Source organism: Babylonia areolata, chromosome 31 (assembly GCF_041734735.1).
Source record: "Babylonia areolata isolate BAREFJ2019XMU chromosome 31, ASM4173473v1, whole genome shotgun sequence".
NCBI classification, from domain to species: Eukaryota; Metazoa; Mollusca; class Gastropoda; order Neogastropoda; family Buccinidae; genus Babylonia; species Babylonia areolata.
This window is the reverse complement of record NC_134906.1, coordinates 16,625,155-16,643,871: the sequence shown is the minus strand read 5'-3', so window position 1 is coordinate 16,643,871 and position 18,717 is coordinate 16,625,155. Positions and strand designations below refer to the sequence as shown.

Here is an 18,717-nt window from a genome sequence, read left to right as displayed (position 1 = left end):
TGTGTAGATGCTTGCCGCATGTATTCCGGTAGCTGTGGCATGTCGTTCATTCCTCTGTCGGGACTGTAGGCCGGGGGTCTAGCTTCACAGTTAGCTGACGTGTGTGCTTATGTCGTGCGCAACACTAGTGACGGCGTGTTTGGTGCCAGTATGCTGACATTAACGATTGTCCATTCTTTGTTTTACTTCTGTTGGTGTTAGGCCGCTGCTGCTGCCAACGACACTTCACCACACTACGTTACATGAACTGCACTACACTACACTACACTACACTACTACACTACACTACTGTGACACTACGCTACACTATACTACACTGCACTGCACTGCACTAACTACACAACACACTCAAATTCAGCCCAGCAATGCACAGCCCAGGACAGTACAGCACAATACAGTAAGTTAGAAAATTGCAGCACACTGTGGGCCATTACAGTGCAACACAACACGGTGCAATGACGGACTGAAAACAACAACAAACGATTCATTCCAGGTAAGGCCATAAAAAAAGAATATCCTCACTTTGTATTCTATCACGTTGAGTTCCAAGGAATGTAAAACTGGGATAATTAGCGCGCAGGACAGAAGATGAGTGCTATACTGGCACCATGACGCCTCTGCTTACGTTGAGCACGGCAGACAGATTCTTCGAAATGGGTGCATGTTTGTTTGGTCATTTACTTCTTTTACCATGATAGGAATTACTTTGATCTTCTCACTAATCTCATTCATTCTGTTTCAGTTTCTTTTCTTTGGCCATTGCTGCCTAGTTACTGTTCTTTTCCTTTGGAAAACCTGTGTCTGGGATGATGATCGCTTTCTTTGTTTCCAGCGTGTCATTGAGTTGGTTTGCTTCTTGAATCTCTCTCTCTCTCTCTCTCTCTCTCTCTCTGCGTCTGTCTGTCTGTCTGTCTGTCTGTCTCTGTCTCTCTCCCACAATGAGGACTGTTCTAATCGCTCTCTCTTTCTTCCTCTCTCTCTCTCTCTCTCTCTCTCTCTCTCTCTCTCTCTCTCTCTCTCTCTCTCTCTCTCTCTCTCCCACGATGAGGACTGTTCTAATCAGTTTAACGATCATTTATGTTCACAAGAATTTCTTGAAGGTCGACATGTTATAGTGTAACATAATTGTACTTAGAAAAGGGTGGTATTTTGTGAATCAGAGAAAAATGGACATACAATGGAATACTTATGCTGGCTGTGAATGTTTATAAATAGATAAGCATGCTTTATCCTGTTATAGGAATGTTTGGCAGTGGTGATCAAACTGATGGTGTGGTAGTTCTGCCAGTGATGGAACTTTCCTTTCTTTGGGAGGGTGACGATGAGGGATCGGTTCCATGGCGTGGACCACTGGCTTGTATTGTAGATTTTGGTGCAGTTTCTCCACTACCTTTCAAGAGTTCTACAGGAATGTTGTCAATGCATGCAGCAGTGCCACTGCTTTTTAAAACTCCTCATGGAGATATAGAGTTTAGAGCATTATTCAGTCCACCTTTTTATGACGTATTTTCCTGTTACAAAACATTCCTCCTGCGACCGTTTGATATTGTTCAGCGATGTCCGCATCTTTCAGTTTGTCAGTATTGAATTCTAGCAGGCGTATTCCCCTCTCATTGTTATTGTCATTGCAGCAGGGGCCATATACATCCCCCCCCCCAACCCCCACGCCCCGCCCCAATATCTTAGGGATCAATACAAACTTTAGCATTCCTGTCACCCTGAACGATGAGGATGTCTTTCTTGTCAGCCTTGCTGATGACCGGTGTACTATCCCGATTGTTCCATACCCCGGAAACGTTCCCGGGGGATAATTTGACCGCTGGAAATGTCCCACGGGAACTTTCTCACCGTTTATAATATCCCCTGCGGATATTTCCAGCGGCCAAAATGTCCCCCTTCTTGCGTTTCAGCCTCGTTCTGAAATGCCCACCCCCACCCCCGGCCCCCCTAAAAAATTTCAGCGGGGGTGATGAACTGTATGTCAATGTGGTTTCATACTTGAAAAAAAGGTATTTACGAAAGAACACTCAAGGGTGCAGAACAAAGAAAAAAGTCGAGATTGTCAAGAATTCGTTGAAAATATAGGTACATCAAGTGACGCGGTAAATGGCAGTGCACCCTTCGGCTGCAGTCCGATAATCCGACGTGTCAGTCGTTCGAGTGTCAATATTATGACGTCATTTCTCTGACGTTTCTATAGACCGACGAGGCAATGGTCTGCAGTAGCAATGGACCGACGAAGCAATAGTCAAAAAGCTGCTGTTCTGAAACATTTAGTCTGAGGGAGCAATGATCCCACATGGCAATAATTCTATTATTCATTTGTTTCTCCTATTTCCGTGGAATGTTCTTTCTTTGTTTTCAAATTGTTATTTCAATGTTTTCAAGTCACTGCCCCATATACACGCATGCCTGTCTAGCCTCTCTCTGTCTGTATATATATATATATATATATATATATATATATATATATATATATATATATATATATATATACAACTTATCCCTTGAGGGAGGAACGTGATCGTTCCGAAAATGTGGAATAGTTGACAGATTGATGTGTTTGTTTTCTTTTTTTCTTTTTTCTCTTTATATATATACATATGTGTGTGTGTGTGTGTGTGTGTGTGTGTGTGTGTGTGTGTGTGTGTGTTTAAATAAATGATTTATATATAAATGCCAAGAATAGGGACATTTTGGCCGCTGAAAATGTCCGCAGGGGACATTGTTAACGGCGAGAAAGTCCCCAGGGGACATTTCCAGCGGTCAAATTGTCCACCGGGGACGTTTCCGAGTGGGGGACAATCTGGGATATGACACTGGTTTAAGCTGGGTGAGTTTTTTGTTGTTGTTGCTTTGTCTTCGTTTGTTTGTTTGTTTTTAATTCGATGTTCGGTATATTCTGATCTAAGCAATTCAACATCACGATTGTGCAACTATATGCCCCAAGATCAGAATATACCGATGTGGGTGATCATGATCATGATCCTGTTGGAAACTGGCCAGGATCCCTGTAACGCGTTCTTTATGTTCTTGTTGATAAAAAAAGATACTCCTCTTCTCCACAACAGCACAGGACATTCCCTTCTTTTGTCTGCACTTGTCCGTTGTTACTCCATTTAACTTCGGCCGAAAATGTACCGTGAGTATCGGCCCATCTGATGGGGGTGATTCTTTCCGTTTCCATCCTGCTTGAGTGTTCCAGGTGGTAAATGCGAAATTAAAATAAATGGTATCTTTCATAGATACTTTTGGTTTCCCCCCAATAACACGTTTTTCGCGTCGGCCCTGATGGGGGTCGACGGATGGCACGGTCATTGTAAAATCGGTGTTACAACGTCAAACTGCACTCTACTCAACACCCCTTACCCCCTGGATTTTTCACCCGGTTAATTCTGGGCTAGCCTCGATTTGGCCTCCGTATCATTTTCTTTCACGCGGCGTGTTAGTTCTGCCCATACTTCTCCAGATCGGACTTTCCTGTTGGCCCAACTCACATGTGTGCGTGTGTGTGTGTGTGTGTGTGTGTGTGTGTGTGTGTGTGTGTGTGTGTGTGTCTGTGTCTGTGTCTGTGTGTGTGTTTGATTCGTCTGGAATTTACTTTAATGACAAGATCACGAACTGGGCACTTCGGCTGATAGTAGCTGAGATATTTGATAAGATTTGCATTGTAAATATTCATTTATTTAAAGTTTAGTGTCTTGTGTTTGCATGTTTTGCGGGGTTGGGCTTAATCGCTTGTAGTTTGGTACAGTTTGGTTTGTATTGCAATTAATAGCTTTATTAATTTGCGCACGTGCATTTTGCATGGTTTGTTTCATAACAATTATATGACATACGCTCTATGAATAATATTTTGATTCGATCCGAGTTAATGCTGACTTAGCTTAGAATATGAGAAACTGTCCAGTAAAATATGCATGCTTAGAAAGAGGCATTGTAAACAGAATCGAACAATATGCTGGGAAGAAAGACTCATACCCGTGTTCATACATACGAAGTTGAATTTTGCATGCGTATTTTATCGTTGTTTCAGGTGGAGAACTGATGTTGGAATACCGTGGAATATTCATGCGCATGGAAAAAGAAAGAAAATGAATGGTTGATTGCACATTGCTAATGGTAGTTGTGGGGAATGGGAGGAATGGGAACAGAGAACTGAGTGAATGGTACCAGGAGACTGTCAAGTTAAGACAACCACACTGATGGGCTGTAAACTGACTCTCCCCAAATCTGGTCATCTGAACTGGAAGATCAGCCAACCGTGTTCTAATCTCTCTGTTTGCATTTCACAGTACGTCATGGTCTCCACAATTCAGTGTATGCAGAGTGCGCGACGTTGGGGATAAGAATGTATTTTCTGGTGGACGATGAGTTATTTTTGTCAATATGTTAACAAATGTATCCATGCGATTTTTTTCATTCCAAATATTTTAAATTTGGTCAAGTTGTTTCTCAGCCAGTGTAGCTGGCCTGTCATGTTCCTTTTCTTTATGTACACATATCTGTTTCTTAATTCTGGTAGCCAAAGTTGTCATCGATGTTACCAGTATTCTACTTCCAATGATAACACAGCTGATAGATTGTGAATAAATATATAGGAAATTTTGTTGTGAATATTCTCTTTATATTTATCTGGCAAGAAGAAACATATCACACACACACACACACACACACCGCTACACACACACACACACACACACACACACACACACACACACACACACATGCACGCACACGCTTGCACACACACGTACACGCACACACACACAGACACACACACACACACACATATGCTCACGCATATATACACACACGCGCGCGCGCGTGCTCACACGCACACACACACACTCACGCACGCACACACACACACATACACACTCACGCGCGCACGCACGCATACACACACACACACACACACACACACACGCACGCATACACAGACACACAGACACACACACACACACACACACACACACACATACACAGCATTGACGTTACTGCTGGGCTGTTACAGTGATGAGGACACGAAGTGCAACAACAAGACCCTGCAACGTAACGGCAAGGATGACCCAGCAGAGGCTTCCAATATTAACTGGTAACTTAAAGGATTAAACATAAATGGAATGAATTCATTTCTTTGTCCTTTTTTCAGTTTTACGTCAGAGTATTATTTAATTATTTCGGTTTTATCTTCTCTTTATTGACGAATCCTCATTATTGTAGTCTGGTTATCTGTCGGTGTTCAATTCAACAAGGATGGGGACGACTTGTTTCCGGTTAACTGTTCCATCAGTGTGTGTGTGTGTGTGTGTGTGTGTGTGTGTGTGTGTGTGTGTGTTTCCGTTTGTCTGTGTTTTGTTTTGTTGGTTTCATTCTTTTACATTCTTTTTATTTAACTGATTGTATTTTCATGCTCTGAGTGTTTTCTCTGAAATCGAGAAGCTAACTTCAGTGAGACGTTGCATGCGACTGGATGATAACGAAAACAGATGAACATATGAACAAGCGTAAAATGAAGTTTAAATTTCAAAGAGGTGACGGAGCGCGCGGAGAAATCTTTCAACGTCTGCTGTATTTTTAGAAAATATATATGAAAAAAAGCAGCATAAAAACCCAACCCGTTGCTCGGGACTTCAGAGCTAATCCTAGGTTTGTGTGAGTTTCTAGAGATTTTTCTAGGTGTGTGTAAAATATTAACATGAAAATGAAATGAAATGAAATAATGAAACAAAAGAACAAATAAGTACATATATAGTATGTAGTAGACGGCAAATGATTGAAATAAAAACAACTAAAATACACAAATGCACACAGACATTGATACATGACGCACATGGAACAATTTGCAATCTCAAACCAACAGCAGAATGTACAGTACCCAGCCCCTCACTTCACATGAAGAAAATTGAAATGGAGAGGAATATTTCTAAATAAATGTAACAGAAAAGGTTGTATCACGACAAACATCAAAACTTAATTTGATACCGTTTTCACGCGCACTACGTGAGGGTATGGCATTGTAAAACAAGGTTGTTTCATTTCGCTGTTATTTTCAACATCCGCTTGGAAATGTTAGGGTCAAGTCTGTATTCTCTTTGAGTTGCATCGCAATCATTTTGTTGTTTGCTATTGATTCCGATATTGAATTTAAGATCGGTGCATTGCAGTGATTCGTCTCATGTGAAATGCAATAAACAGATGTCAGTTTAGTTTTCACAGTCGATGTCTTCGCGAACACCATCATAATATCATGATCGGCGTTGTGGTCGCCCCCTCTTTCTCTCTCCTTTCTCTCTCTCTCATTTTTCTCTAAGATTTGTGCTGGGAAAACACAAGAAACTAACTCCGATGACAAAGGAAATGATATTGATGATAAAAAGGGAGATTTTACACGCTTTCTCACATATTACGATAAAGTGTGGTTTCTATCGAAGTGATTGCGAGAATGCGTGTGGAAACATGGTCTCTCAGTGTAACCACCGGGTTATAATATTATGTGGTATTGCCTTATGGCTTGACCACACTGGACAATGAGACGGCGCTGAATGTATATTTAGGTAAATGAATAGATAGATACATAGACAGATACATAGATATACTGCTACATTGATAGATAACACTGTGTGCCTCAAAGCCGCATGACTGTTCATCTGATTGCTGAGTGGTGCTGGCCTCACTGCAGGAACAACATCCTGTGGGTGACGCGGTCTGAGGGCGTGTGGATCTGTCAGGTCAGTGTGGCCATCATCAGCATGTGTGAGAACATTCTGGTCCAGTACCTCAGCTACAAGGTCAGTGCTCGGTTCACTGCTTTCATTGTGCTGGGTTGAATGGAGAGAGAGAGAGAGAGAGAGAGAGAGAGAGAGAGAGAGAGAGAGAGATGATTATGATATTGATACTTATATAGGGCCTATCCTGAGTCGAAGACCAAGCTCTAAGCGCTTTACAAACACGGAGTCAATTTGCACAACAGGCCTGGGTAGAGCCGACTGACAGCTGCCTATGGGCGCTCGTCGTTCAGTCAGGTTTCAGTCATACGCACATATACTCCTACAGACATTAACATTTTACGTGTAACCATTTTGTTTATTTACTCTGTCGTATAGGCAGCCATACTCCGCTTTCGGGGGGGTGCATGCTGGGTATGTTCTTGTTTCCATAACCCACCCAACACTGACATGATCTTTGACGTGCGTATTTGAACATCTGGGTGCGAATATACACTAGGGGGTTCAGGCACCAGCAGGTGACCTGGGAGATCGGAAAAATCTCCTCCCTTTACCCACCAGGCGCCGTCACCGAGAGGGGGAGAGAGAAAGACACAGAGACAGAGACAGACACAGAGACAGACAGACAGACAGAGAGACAGATAGAGGCAGAGGCAGAGGGGTGGGATATATCAACGAAGAAGCATTATTGATACCTGCATACAATGAATAAATAAATGAAAGATATAATAAGTAAACAAACAAACAAACAAACAAACACACTTTTGAAAGGTTGCCATCAATGTATTTTAAAAGATCTTGCTGAAAAGATGTGGTCACAAAATGAGGCACACATGTTGGCCGAACAAATAATCTATAACAAACATATTTTGAACAATTCGAAACGCTTGCCCGTGCTCAGCCACACAGTCCCACATGCACGCAAAATGTTTGCACCCATGCACTCGCGTGCTTGTGAAGTTCAGGTGGTGCTGGGGGAGGTGGGGGTGATTAGTGTCACAGTCTTATGAGTTGTATGACATGCTTTGATTGTGTGCGTGATTGGCTGTAGGAATGAATGAATTCATGTAACGCGGCTGACAACAGATATATTAAAACATTTGCTTGCACACATTAAAAGACGACCTTTTTTGTCCTGGGACAGTACATGCGACTCTGTGTATGAGTATATCTTGGTGTGATAGAAATATCTTGGTGTGATAATTGGCAATAAGCTTTCTTGGAATGAAAATTCCACTGCACTTACCAAAAAGAGCAACATCGTTTTCATTTTACTGCAAAAGCTTGAACCAACAATATGATCTGGATCGTTATAGGTTTGTACTGGTAACTCCACACCACCACTGGCATTTCGGTTTTGTTGTTGTGCTGCAGGAATCACACGTGAGCCACGAAGGCTTTGCCTCTTGTGGTTTTTGTGGTTGTCCGGGGGATGAAGAATATGAAAAAAATTCACTGGAGTAATAGTAATTGAAGACGTTGTTAAGTACTGTTTCACCGAATTACTTCAGTCGTCCATGTCTGAAAATATCCACATGTACCAAAAGTTGTACAAAAACAGTGAATGTAACACACACAGACCCAGTGATGGATGACTGGGAATGAGAGGTAGGGAAGAGGACTTCCGTGTCTATGCCTTACACAGCGCTAAACAGCACTCTGTGCTGCCGCCTTGTTTGAAGAAGCAAAATAGGTTGTGCAATTGATTTTACTTATTCAACGCTGCTTTGGCCGTATTTTGGTTTCATTTTATGATTCAGATTTATTAATTTATTGATTTTGTACTGTGAATATGTGGCTCGCTGTCCTGTCCTGTTCGTCTATGTTCTGAAGGTTGCCCATTGTTCATATATGTGTTGATTCCACACTGACTCAACTATATATTTATTCCACACTCAGTTAACATATTTATTCCACAATCACAGAGCTATATTTATTCCACATTCCACGTTCATCGAACAGACACCAGAGCCTACGCTGACACTACAACCACCACACTACTCTGACATCACCACCACCACACTACTCTGACATCACAACACTACTCTGACATCACCGCCACCACACTATTCTGACATCACCACCACCACACTACTCTGACATCACCACCATCACACTACTCTAACATCACCACCACCACCACACTACTCTGACATCACCACCACCACCACCACCACACTACTCTGATATCACCACCACCACCACCACCACACTACTCTGACACCACCACGACCACACTGCTCTGATATCACCACCACCACCACCACACTGCTCTAATATCACCACCATCACACTACTCTGACATCACCACCACCACCACACTACTCTGACATCACCACCACCACACTACTCTGATATCACCACCACCACCACACTACTCTGACATCACCACCACCACCACACTACTCTGACATCACCACCACCACCACACTACTCTGACATCACCACCACCACCACACTACTCTGACATCACCACCACCACCACACTACTCTGACACCACCACCACCACACTACTCTGATATCACCACCACCACACTACTCTGACATCACCACCATCACCACACTACTCTGATATCACCACCACCACCACACTACTCTGACACCACCACCACCACACTACTCTGATATCACCACCATCACACTACTCTGACATCACCACCACCACCACACTACTCTGATATCACCACCACCACCACACTACTCTGACATCACCACCACCACACTACTCTGATATCACCACCACCACCACACTACTCTGACACCACCACCACCACCACACCACTCTGATATCACCACCACCACCACCACACTACTCTGACACCACCACCACCACACTACTCTGGTATCACCACCACCACACTACCCTGACACCACCACGACCACCACACTACCCTGACACCACCACCACCACACTACTCTGACACCACCACCACCACACTACTCTGGTATCACCACCACCACACTACCCTGACACCACCACGACCACCACACTACTCTGACACCACCACCATCACCACACGACTCTGACACCACCACCACACCACTCTGATATCACCACCACCACCACCACACTACTCTGACACCACCACCACCACCACCACCACACTACTCTGATATCACCACCACCACCACCACACTACTCTGACACCACCACCACCACACTACTCTGACACCACCACCACCACACTACTCTGACATCACCACCACCACCATCACCACCACACTGCTCTGAAATCACCACCACCACACTACTCTGACATCACCACCACCACACTACTCTGACATCACCACCATCACCACACTACTCTGATATCACCACCACCACCACACTACTCTGACATCACCACGACCACACTACTCTGACATCGCCACCATCACCACACTACACTGACACCGCCACTATCACCACACTACTCTGACATCACCACCACTACACTACTCTGACATCACCACCATCACCACACTACTCTGACATCACCATCACCACCACACTACTCTGACATCATCATCACCACCACACTACTCTGACATCACCACCATCACCACACTACTCTGACATCACCATCACCACCACACTACTCTGACATCATCATCACCACCACACTACTCTGACACCACCACCATCACCACACTACTCTGACATCGCCACCATCACCACACTACACTGACACCGCCACCATCACCACACTACTCTGACACTACCACCACCACACTACTCTGACATCACCACCACCACCACACTACTCTGACACCACCACCACCACACTACTCTGACATCACCACCACCACCACACTACTCTGCCACCACCACCACCACCACACTACTCTGACACCACCACCACCACACTACTCTGACATCATCACCACCACCATCACCACCACACTGCTCTGACATCATCACCACCACCACACTACTCTGACATCATCACCACCACCATCACCACCACACTGCTCTGACATCATCACCACCACCACACTACTCTGACATCATCACCACCACCACACTACTCTGACATCACCACCACCACCACACTACTCTGACATCACCACCACCACCACACTACTCTGCCACCACCACCACCACCACACTACTCTGACACCACCACCACCACACTACTCTGACATCATCACCACCACCATCACCACCACACTGCTCTGACATCATCACCACCACCACACTACTCTGACATCATCACCACCACCACACTACTCTGATATCACCACCACCACACTACTCTGACATCATCACCACCACACTACTCTGACACCGAACTCTCACCACGTGCCTTATTTCCGTAGCCTTTCTTTGTGGTGTGCGGGGGGGGGGGGGGGGGGGGACGGAGGCATACTGTCTTCACGTCTGACTTCGCCTGATGCCGTCTTACACTGCTGGTCCCTCATCGCCCATCTTCAAGTTTATCTTGTAGAGTTGCAGGTTCGAAAGTTTCAACATTGCCGCTTCGGTGATGGTTCTCCCTTGTATGTACAGGCTGGCCACTTGAAGTATTTTCCTCCAGTCACACACGCTGTATCACGAGCATGAGTCAGGATGCATCCAGTATTCCTCCCTCTACAGTCCAACGATGACGTCTACAACAAATCATACCCACTACATAAATCACCACCAATGCATCAATGCCACACGATTTGAAACTGGATTTTTGACAAAAAAACTTTACACCCATCCTTAGTCCCCTCTACAACTAACTGGATGACACTGGCCACCATTTACTTCCCATGCTGTTTACTGTTTCTTTCTTTCCTTCATTCACCACCACCACACTACTCTGACATCATCACCACCACCACACTACTCTGACATCATCACCACCACCACACTACTCTGACATCATCACCACCACACTACTCTGACACCACCATCACCACCACACTACTCTGACATCACCACCACCACCACACTACTCTGACACCACCACCACCACCACACTACTCTGACATCACCACCACCACCACACTACTCTGACATCACCACCACCCACCACACTACTCTGACATCACCAGCACCCACCACACTGCTCTGACATCATCATCACCACCACACTACTCTGACATCACCACCACCCACCACACTACTCTGACATCACCACCACTCACCACACTACTCGTGATGATGTTCACGGTGTGAAATGTGATGATGTTCACGGTGTTTAGTGTGATGATGTTCGTGATGATGTTCACAGTGTGAAGTGTGATGATGTTCACGGTGTGAAGTGTGATTGTGGTGTGTTACAGGGCAACATTCTGCAGCAGATCATCAGTCTGGAATTCTTGACTGAACTCATCACCACAGTGCCCTTTATTTTTACCGTAAGCCTTTTCTTTGTGTGTGTGTGTCGGGGGGGTTGGGGGGGGGGGAGGGGGGGGACGGGAGGCATATCTGTCTGTCCGTCTGTCTTTTCTGCCTGAGTGCCTGTCTTACACTGCTGGTCCCTCATCGCCCATCTGTGTGCAAGTGTTTTCTTGTAGAGTTGCAGTGTTTCGAAAGTTTCAACATTGCCGCTTCGGTGATGGTTTCTTCTTTTGTATTGTACAGGCTGGCCATTGAGAGTATTTTTCCTTCCAGTCACACACGCTGTATCACGACGCATGAGTCAGGATGCAGTCCATGTATTTCCTTCCCTTCTTACAGTGGTCCAAACGATGACGTTTACAACAAGATCTGATACCTCAGCTACATTAAATCACACCAGATGATATCAAATGCCATACGGATTTGAAACTGGATTTTTGAAAAGAAAACTTTAAACCCTATCCTTGTCCTCCTGCTAGCAAAGCTAACTGGATGACGAGCTGGCGCAAAATTTTACTTCGCCATTGTCTGTTTACTTGTTTCTTTCTTTCCCTTCATTAATTTTTCTCTTCCTCCCATTCTTTCTTTCTTTGATTGCTTTAACTCTTTCCATACGAACGGCGAAAGAGACGACGTTGACAGCGTTTCACCCCAATTACCATCATCAAAATATTGCTAGCGGAAGGCTCTTATACTGAAGACGTGAATGTTGACAAAGAATACCACAATTCTGACGACGGAAGCTAAAGGTTGGGTCATTGAGACACCCACTGGACATCCGAGGGGTCTGTGTAGAGGAGAAGAGGGGACTGGCCGTACTGAGTGAGTTAACTTCTCCAAGGCTGCATTTTAGTCCAATCCAAGATGAACCACTACCACCACACTCCGTGGTACTAAGACCACCACACTACGCTGACACCACCACATTACGCTGACACTACCACCACCACACTACGCTGACACCACCACCACCACACTACGCTGACACCACCACCACACTACGCTGACACCACCAACGCCACACTACGCTGACACCGCCACCACACTACACTCACACCACCAACGCCACACTACGCTGACACCACCATCACACTACATTGACACCACCATCACACTACGCTGACATTGCCACCACACTACGCTGACACCACCACCACCACACTACGTTGAAACCACATCCACTCTACGCTCACATACTACACTATGCTGACACTGCCACCACACTACGCTTATACCAACACCACACTACGCTGGCACCACCACACTACGCGCACACCGCCACCACACTATACTCACACCACCACCAACACCAGAATACGCTGACACAACAACGCTACACTACGCGCATGCCGCCTTATTCAACGCTGACACGACTACCAACACCACACTACGCTGACACGACTGCCAACACAACACTACGCTGACACCAAAACCATACTACGCTGAAACACTATGCTAATACCACCACTAAATTACGCTGACACCGCCAACACCACACTACGCTGACACCACACCACATTACGGTCACACCACCACCACCACCAACGCCAACACCACCGTCAAAACTAAACTACGCTGATACAGCCACCTCACTGCATTGACACCACCACCACCACACTACACTGACACCACCACCACCATAATACACTGACACCACCACCACACTACACTGACACCACCACCACCACACTACACTGACAACACCACCACACTACACTGACACCACCACCACCACCACCATAATACACTGACAACACCAACACACTTCACTGACACCACCACAACCATAATACACTGACACCACCACAACCTCACTACACTGACACCACCACCACCATAATACACTGACACCACCGCCACCACACTACACTAACACCACCAGCACACTACACTGACACCACCACCACCACACTATACTGACACCATCACCACCACAATACACTGACACCAACTACACACTACACTGACACTACCACCAACACACTACACTGACACCACCACCACCGTAATACACTGACAACACCAACACACTTCACTGACACCACCACCACCATAATACACTGACACCACCACAACCTCACTACACTGACACCACCACCACCATAATACACTGACACCACCACCACCACACTACACTGACACCACCACCACACTACACTGACACCACCACCACCACACTACACTGACACCACCACTACCGTTGTACACTGACACCACCTACACTCTACACTGACACCACCACCAACATAATACACTGACACCACCACCACACTACACTGATACCACCACCACCACACAACATCACCACACAACACTTACACAACCACCACACAACGCTGACAGCACCACCACACCACACTGACACTACCAACACAACACTGACACCACCAACACACTACGCTGACACCACCACCACCTTAATACACTAACACCATCACCACACTACACTGACACAACCATCACCATACACTGACACCACCACCACCACACTAAGCTAACACCACCACCATAATACACTAACACCACCACTACACTGACACTACCACTACACTACGCTGACACCTACCCCACACTACACTGACACCACCACCATAATGATGATACTGATAATATAATGATAATAATAATGATATAATAATAATAATGATTATATATATATATATATATATATATATATATATATATATATATATATATATATATATATATATATATATATATATATATATATATATATATATATATATATATATATATATATATAACACGCTGAATCTTGTTAAGAGACAAATCTAAGCGCTTTCACACCAGTCAATCAGACGCAAGCATAACTCTAAAACTGAAGAAACTGAAGACAAGGTGTAGGTAGGGGAGGGAGGATGTCTTGTGAAGTGGTGGGTTTTAAGGCGAGACTTGTAAGGGCTGAGTGCGGAGACCTGCGGAGACCATCACAATACACTGACACGCCCTCAACACTACTTGGACACCACCTCCACACTACGCTGACACCACCTCTACACTATGCTGACACCATCTCCACACTACGCTGACACCACCTCCACATTATGCTGACACCACCTCCACACTACGCTGACACCACCTCCACAATACTCTGACACCACCTCCAAACCACCTCCACACTACACTGACACCACCTCCACACTACACTGACACCACTTGACCCTACCTCCACACTACGCTGACACCACTTGATTCTACCACGTCGACACTACACTGACACTACCTCCACACTGCATTACCTTCACACAACGCTGACACAACTTGAAACTACCACCTCGACACTACACTGACACCACCTCCACACTACACTACCATTTCGAAACTACACTGACACTACCTCCACACTACACTGACACCACCTTCACACTAAACATGACACCACTTGACCCTACCTCCACACTACGCTGACATCACTTGACCCTACCTCCACACTACACTGACACCAGCTCCACACTATACTGACACTACCTCCACACTGCATTACCTCCACACTACACTGACACTACCTCCATACTACACTGACACCACCTCCACACTACTCTGAGATTACCTCCACACTACACTGACACCACTTGACACTACCTCCACACTAAACTCACACTACCTCCACATTGCATTACCTGCACACTACACTCAAATCACTTGATACTACCACCTCGACACTACACTGACACTTACTGACACTACCTCCACACTGCATTACCTCCACACTACGCTGACACCGCTTGATACTACCACCTCAACAATACACTGACACTACATCCACACTACACTGACACTACCTCCACTCTGCATTACCTCCACACTACACTGACACCACTTGATACTACCACCTCAACACTACACTGACACCACCTCCACACTACACTGACAGCACCTCCACACTACACTGACACCACTTGACCCTACCTCCACACTACGCTGACACCACTTGATACTACCACCTCGATACTACACTGACACTACCTCGACACTACACTGACACTACCTTGACACTGCATTACCTCCACACTACACTGACACAATTACACTGACACCACTCTGACACCACTACACTGACACCACTTGGCCCTACCTCCACACTACACTGACACTACTTGACACTACCTCCACACTACGCTAACACCACTCGACACTACGCTGACACCACTTGATACTACCACCTCAACACTACACTGACACTACCTCCACACTACACTGATACTACCTTTACTCTGCATTACCTCAACAATACACTGACACCACCTCCACACTACACTGACACCACTTGATCCTACCGCCTCCACACTACACTGACACCACCTCCACACTACGCTGACAGCACCTCCACACTACAATGACACCACTTGACCCTACCTCCACACTACACTGACACCACTTGATCCTACCTCCATACTACGATGACACCACTTGATACTACCACTTCGCCACTACACTGACACTACCTCCACACTACACTGACACTACCTTCACACTGCATTACCTCCACACTACACTGACACAATTACACTGACACCACTCTGATACCACTACACTGACACCACTTGACCCTACCTCCACACTGCGCTGACACCACTTGATCCAAGCTCCACAGTACGCTGACACCACTTCACACTACACTGACACCACTTGATACTACCACCTCGACACTAAACTGACACTACCTCCACACTACTCTGACACCACCTCCACACTGCATTATCTCCACACTACACTGACACCACTTGATACTACCACTTCGACACTAAACTGACACTACCTCCACACTACACTGAAACTACCTCCACACTATACTGACGCTACCACCACACTGCATTATCTCCACGCTACGCTCACACCACTTGATACTACCACCTCGACACTACACTGACACCACCGCCACACTTCACTGACACCACTTGACCTTACCTCCACACTGCACTGACACCACTGGACACTACCACCTCGACACTACACTGACACCACCTCCACACTACACTGACGCCACCACCAACCTACACTGACACCAGCTCCACACTATACTGAAACTACCTCCACACAACATTGACCCCACCGCCACCACACTACGCTGACACCACTAACACACTACACTGAAACTACTTCCGTACTACACTGACACTACCACTACCACACTATGCTGACACCACTCCATACTACGCTGAAACCACTTGATACTTCCACCTTGACACTACACTGACACTACCTCCACACTACACTGACACTACCTCCACACTACACTGTCACCACTGCACTGCATTACCTCCACACTACACTGACACCACCTACACACTACACTGACACCACTTGACCCGACCTCGACACTATGCTCACACAACTCCACACTACGCTGACACCAGTTCATACTACCACCTCCACACTACACTAACACCACCTCCACACTACACTGACACTACCTCCACACTACACTGTCACCACTACACTGGCACTACCTCCACACTACACTGACACTGACACCTCCACACTACACTGACACTACCTCCACACTGCATTACCTCCACACTACACTGACACCACCTCCACACTACACTGACACCACTTGACCCTACCTCGACACTATGCTGACACAACTCCACACTACGCTGACACCAGTTCATACTACCACCTCCACACTACACTAACACCACCTCCACAATACACAGACAACTCTTCACCCTACCTCCCCAATACGGTGACACCACTTGATACTACGACCTGACAACACTATACTGACACTACCTCCACACTGCATTACCTCCACACTACACTGACACCACCTCCACACTACACTGACACAAACACCACACTACACTGACAAAACCTCCACACTACACAGACACCTCTTGTCCCTACCTTCACACTACAAAAACAACTATTGTCCCTACCTCCACACTACACTGACACCACTTGATACTACCACCTCCACACTACACTGACACCACCGCCACACTACACTGACACCACCTCCACACTACACTAATACCACCTCCACTCTACACTGACACCACCATCACACTCCACTGTCACCACCTCCACACTACACAGACATCTCTTGACCCTTCCTCCACACTACATTTACACCACTTGACCATACCTCCACACTTCGCTGACACCACTTGACCCTACCTGCACACTACGCTGACACCACCCCACACTACGCTGACACCACTTGATACTACCACCTCGACACTACACTGACACTACCTCCACACTACACTGACACCATCTCCACACTGCACTGACATTACCTCCACACTACACTGACACCACCTCCACACTGCGCTGACACCACCTCCACACTGCGATGACACCACTCCACACTACGCTGACACCACTTGATACTGATACCTTGACTCTACACTGACACTACCTCCACACTACACTGACACTACCTGCACACTGCATTACCTCCACACTACAATGACACTAACTCCACACTACACTGGCACTAACACTACAATGACACCACTTGATACTACCACCTCGACACTGCACTGACACTACCTCCACACCACACTGACACTACCTCCACACTACATTACCTCCACACTACGCTGACACCACCTGATACTACCACCTCGACACTACACTGACAGTACCTCCGCACTACACTGACACTACCTCCACAATGTATTACTTCCCCCTGCGCTGACACC

The 18,717-nt window shown here is 46.1% G+C and overlaps 1 protein-coding gene across 1 annotated transcript in view; it reads left to right on the top strand.

Annotated features, from left to right (window-relative positions):
- The window catches only part of LOC143276251 (potassium channel subfamily T member 2-like), a 288,909-nt gene that overhangs the window by 156,976 nt on the left and 113,216 nt on the right, over positions 1–18,717 (top strand). Inside the window, exons 4-5 of the mRNA XM_076580729.1 lie at positions 6,686–6,794; positions 11,986–12,060. Coding sequence (XP_076436844.1) covers positions 6,686–6,794; positions 11,986–12,060 — 184 coding nt within the window. The remainder of the gene's footprint in view (positions 1–6,685; positions 6,795–11,985; positions 12,061–18,717) is intronic.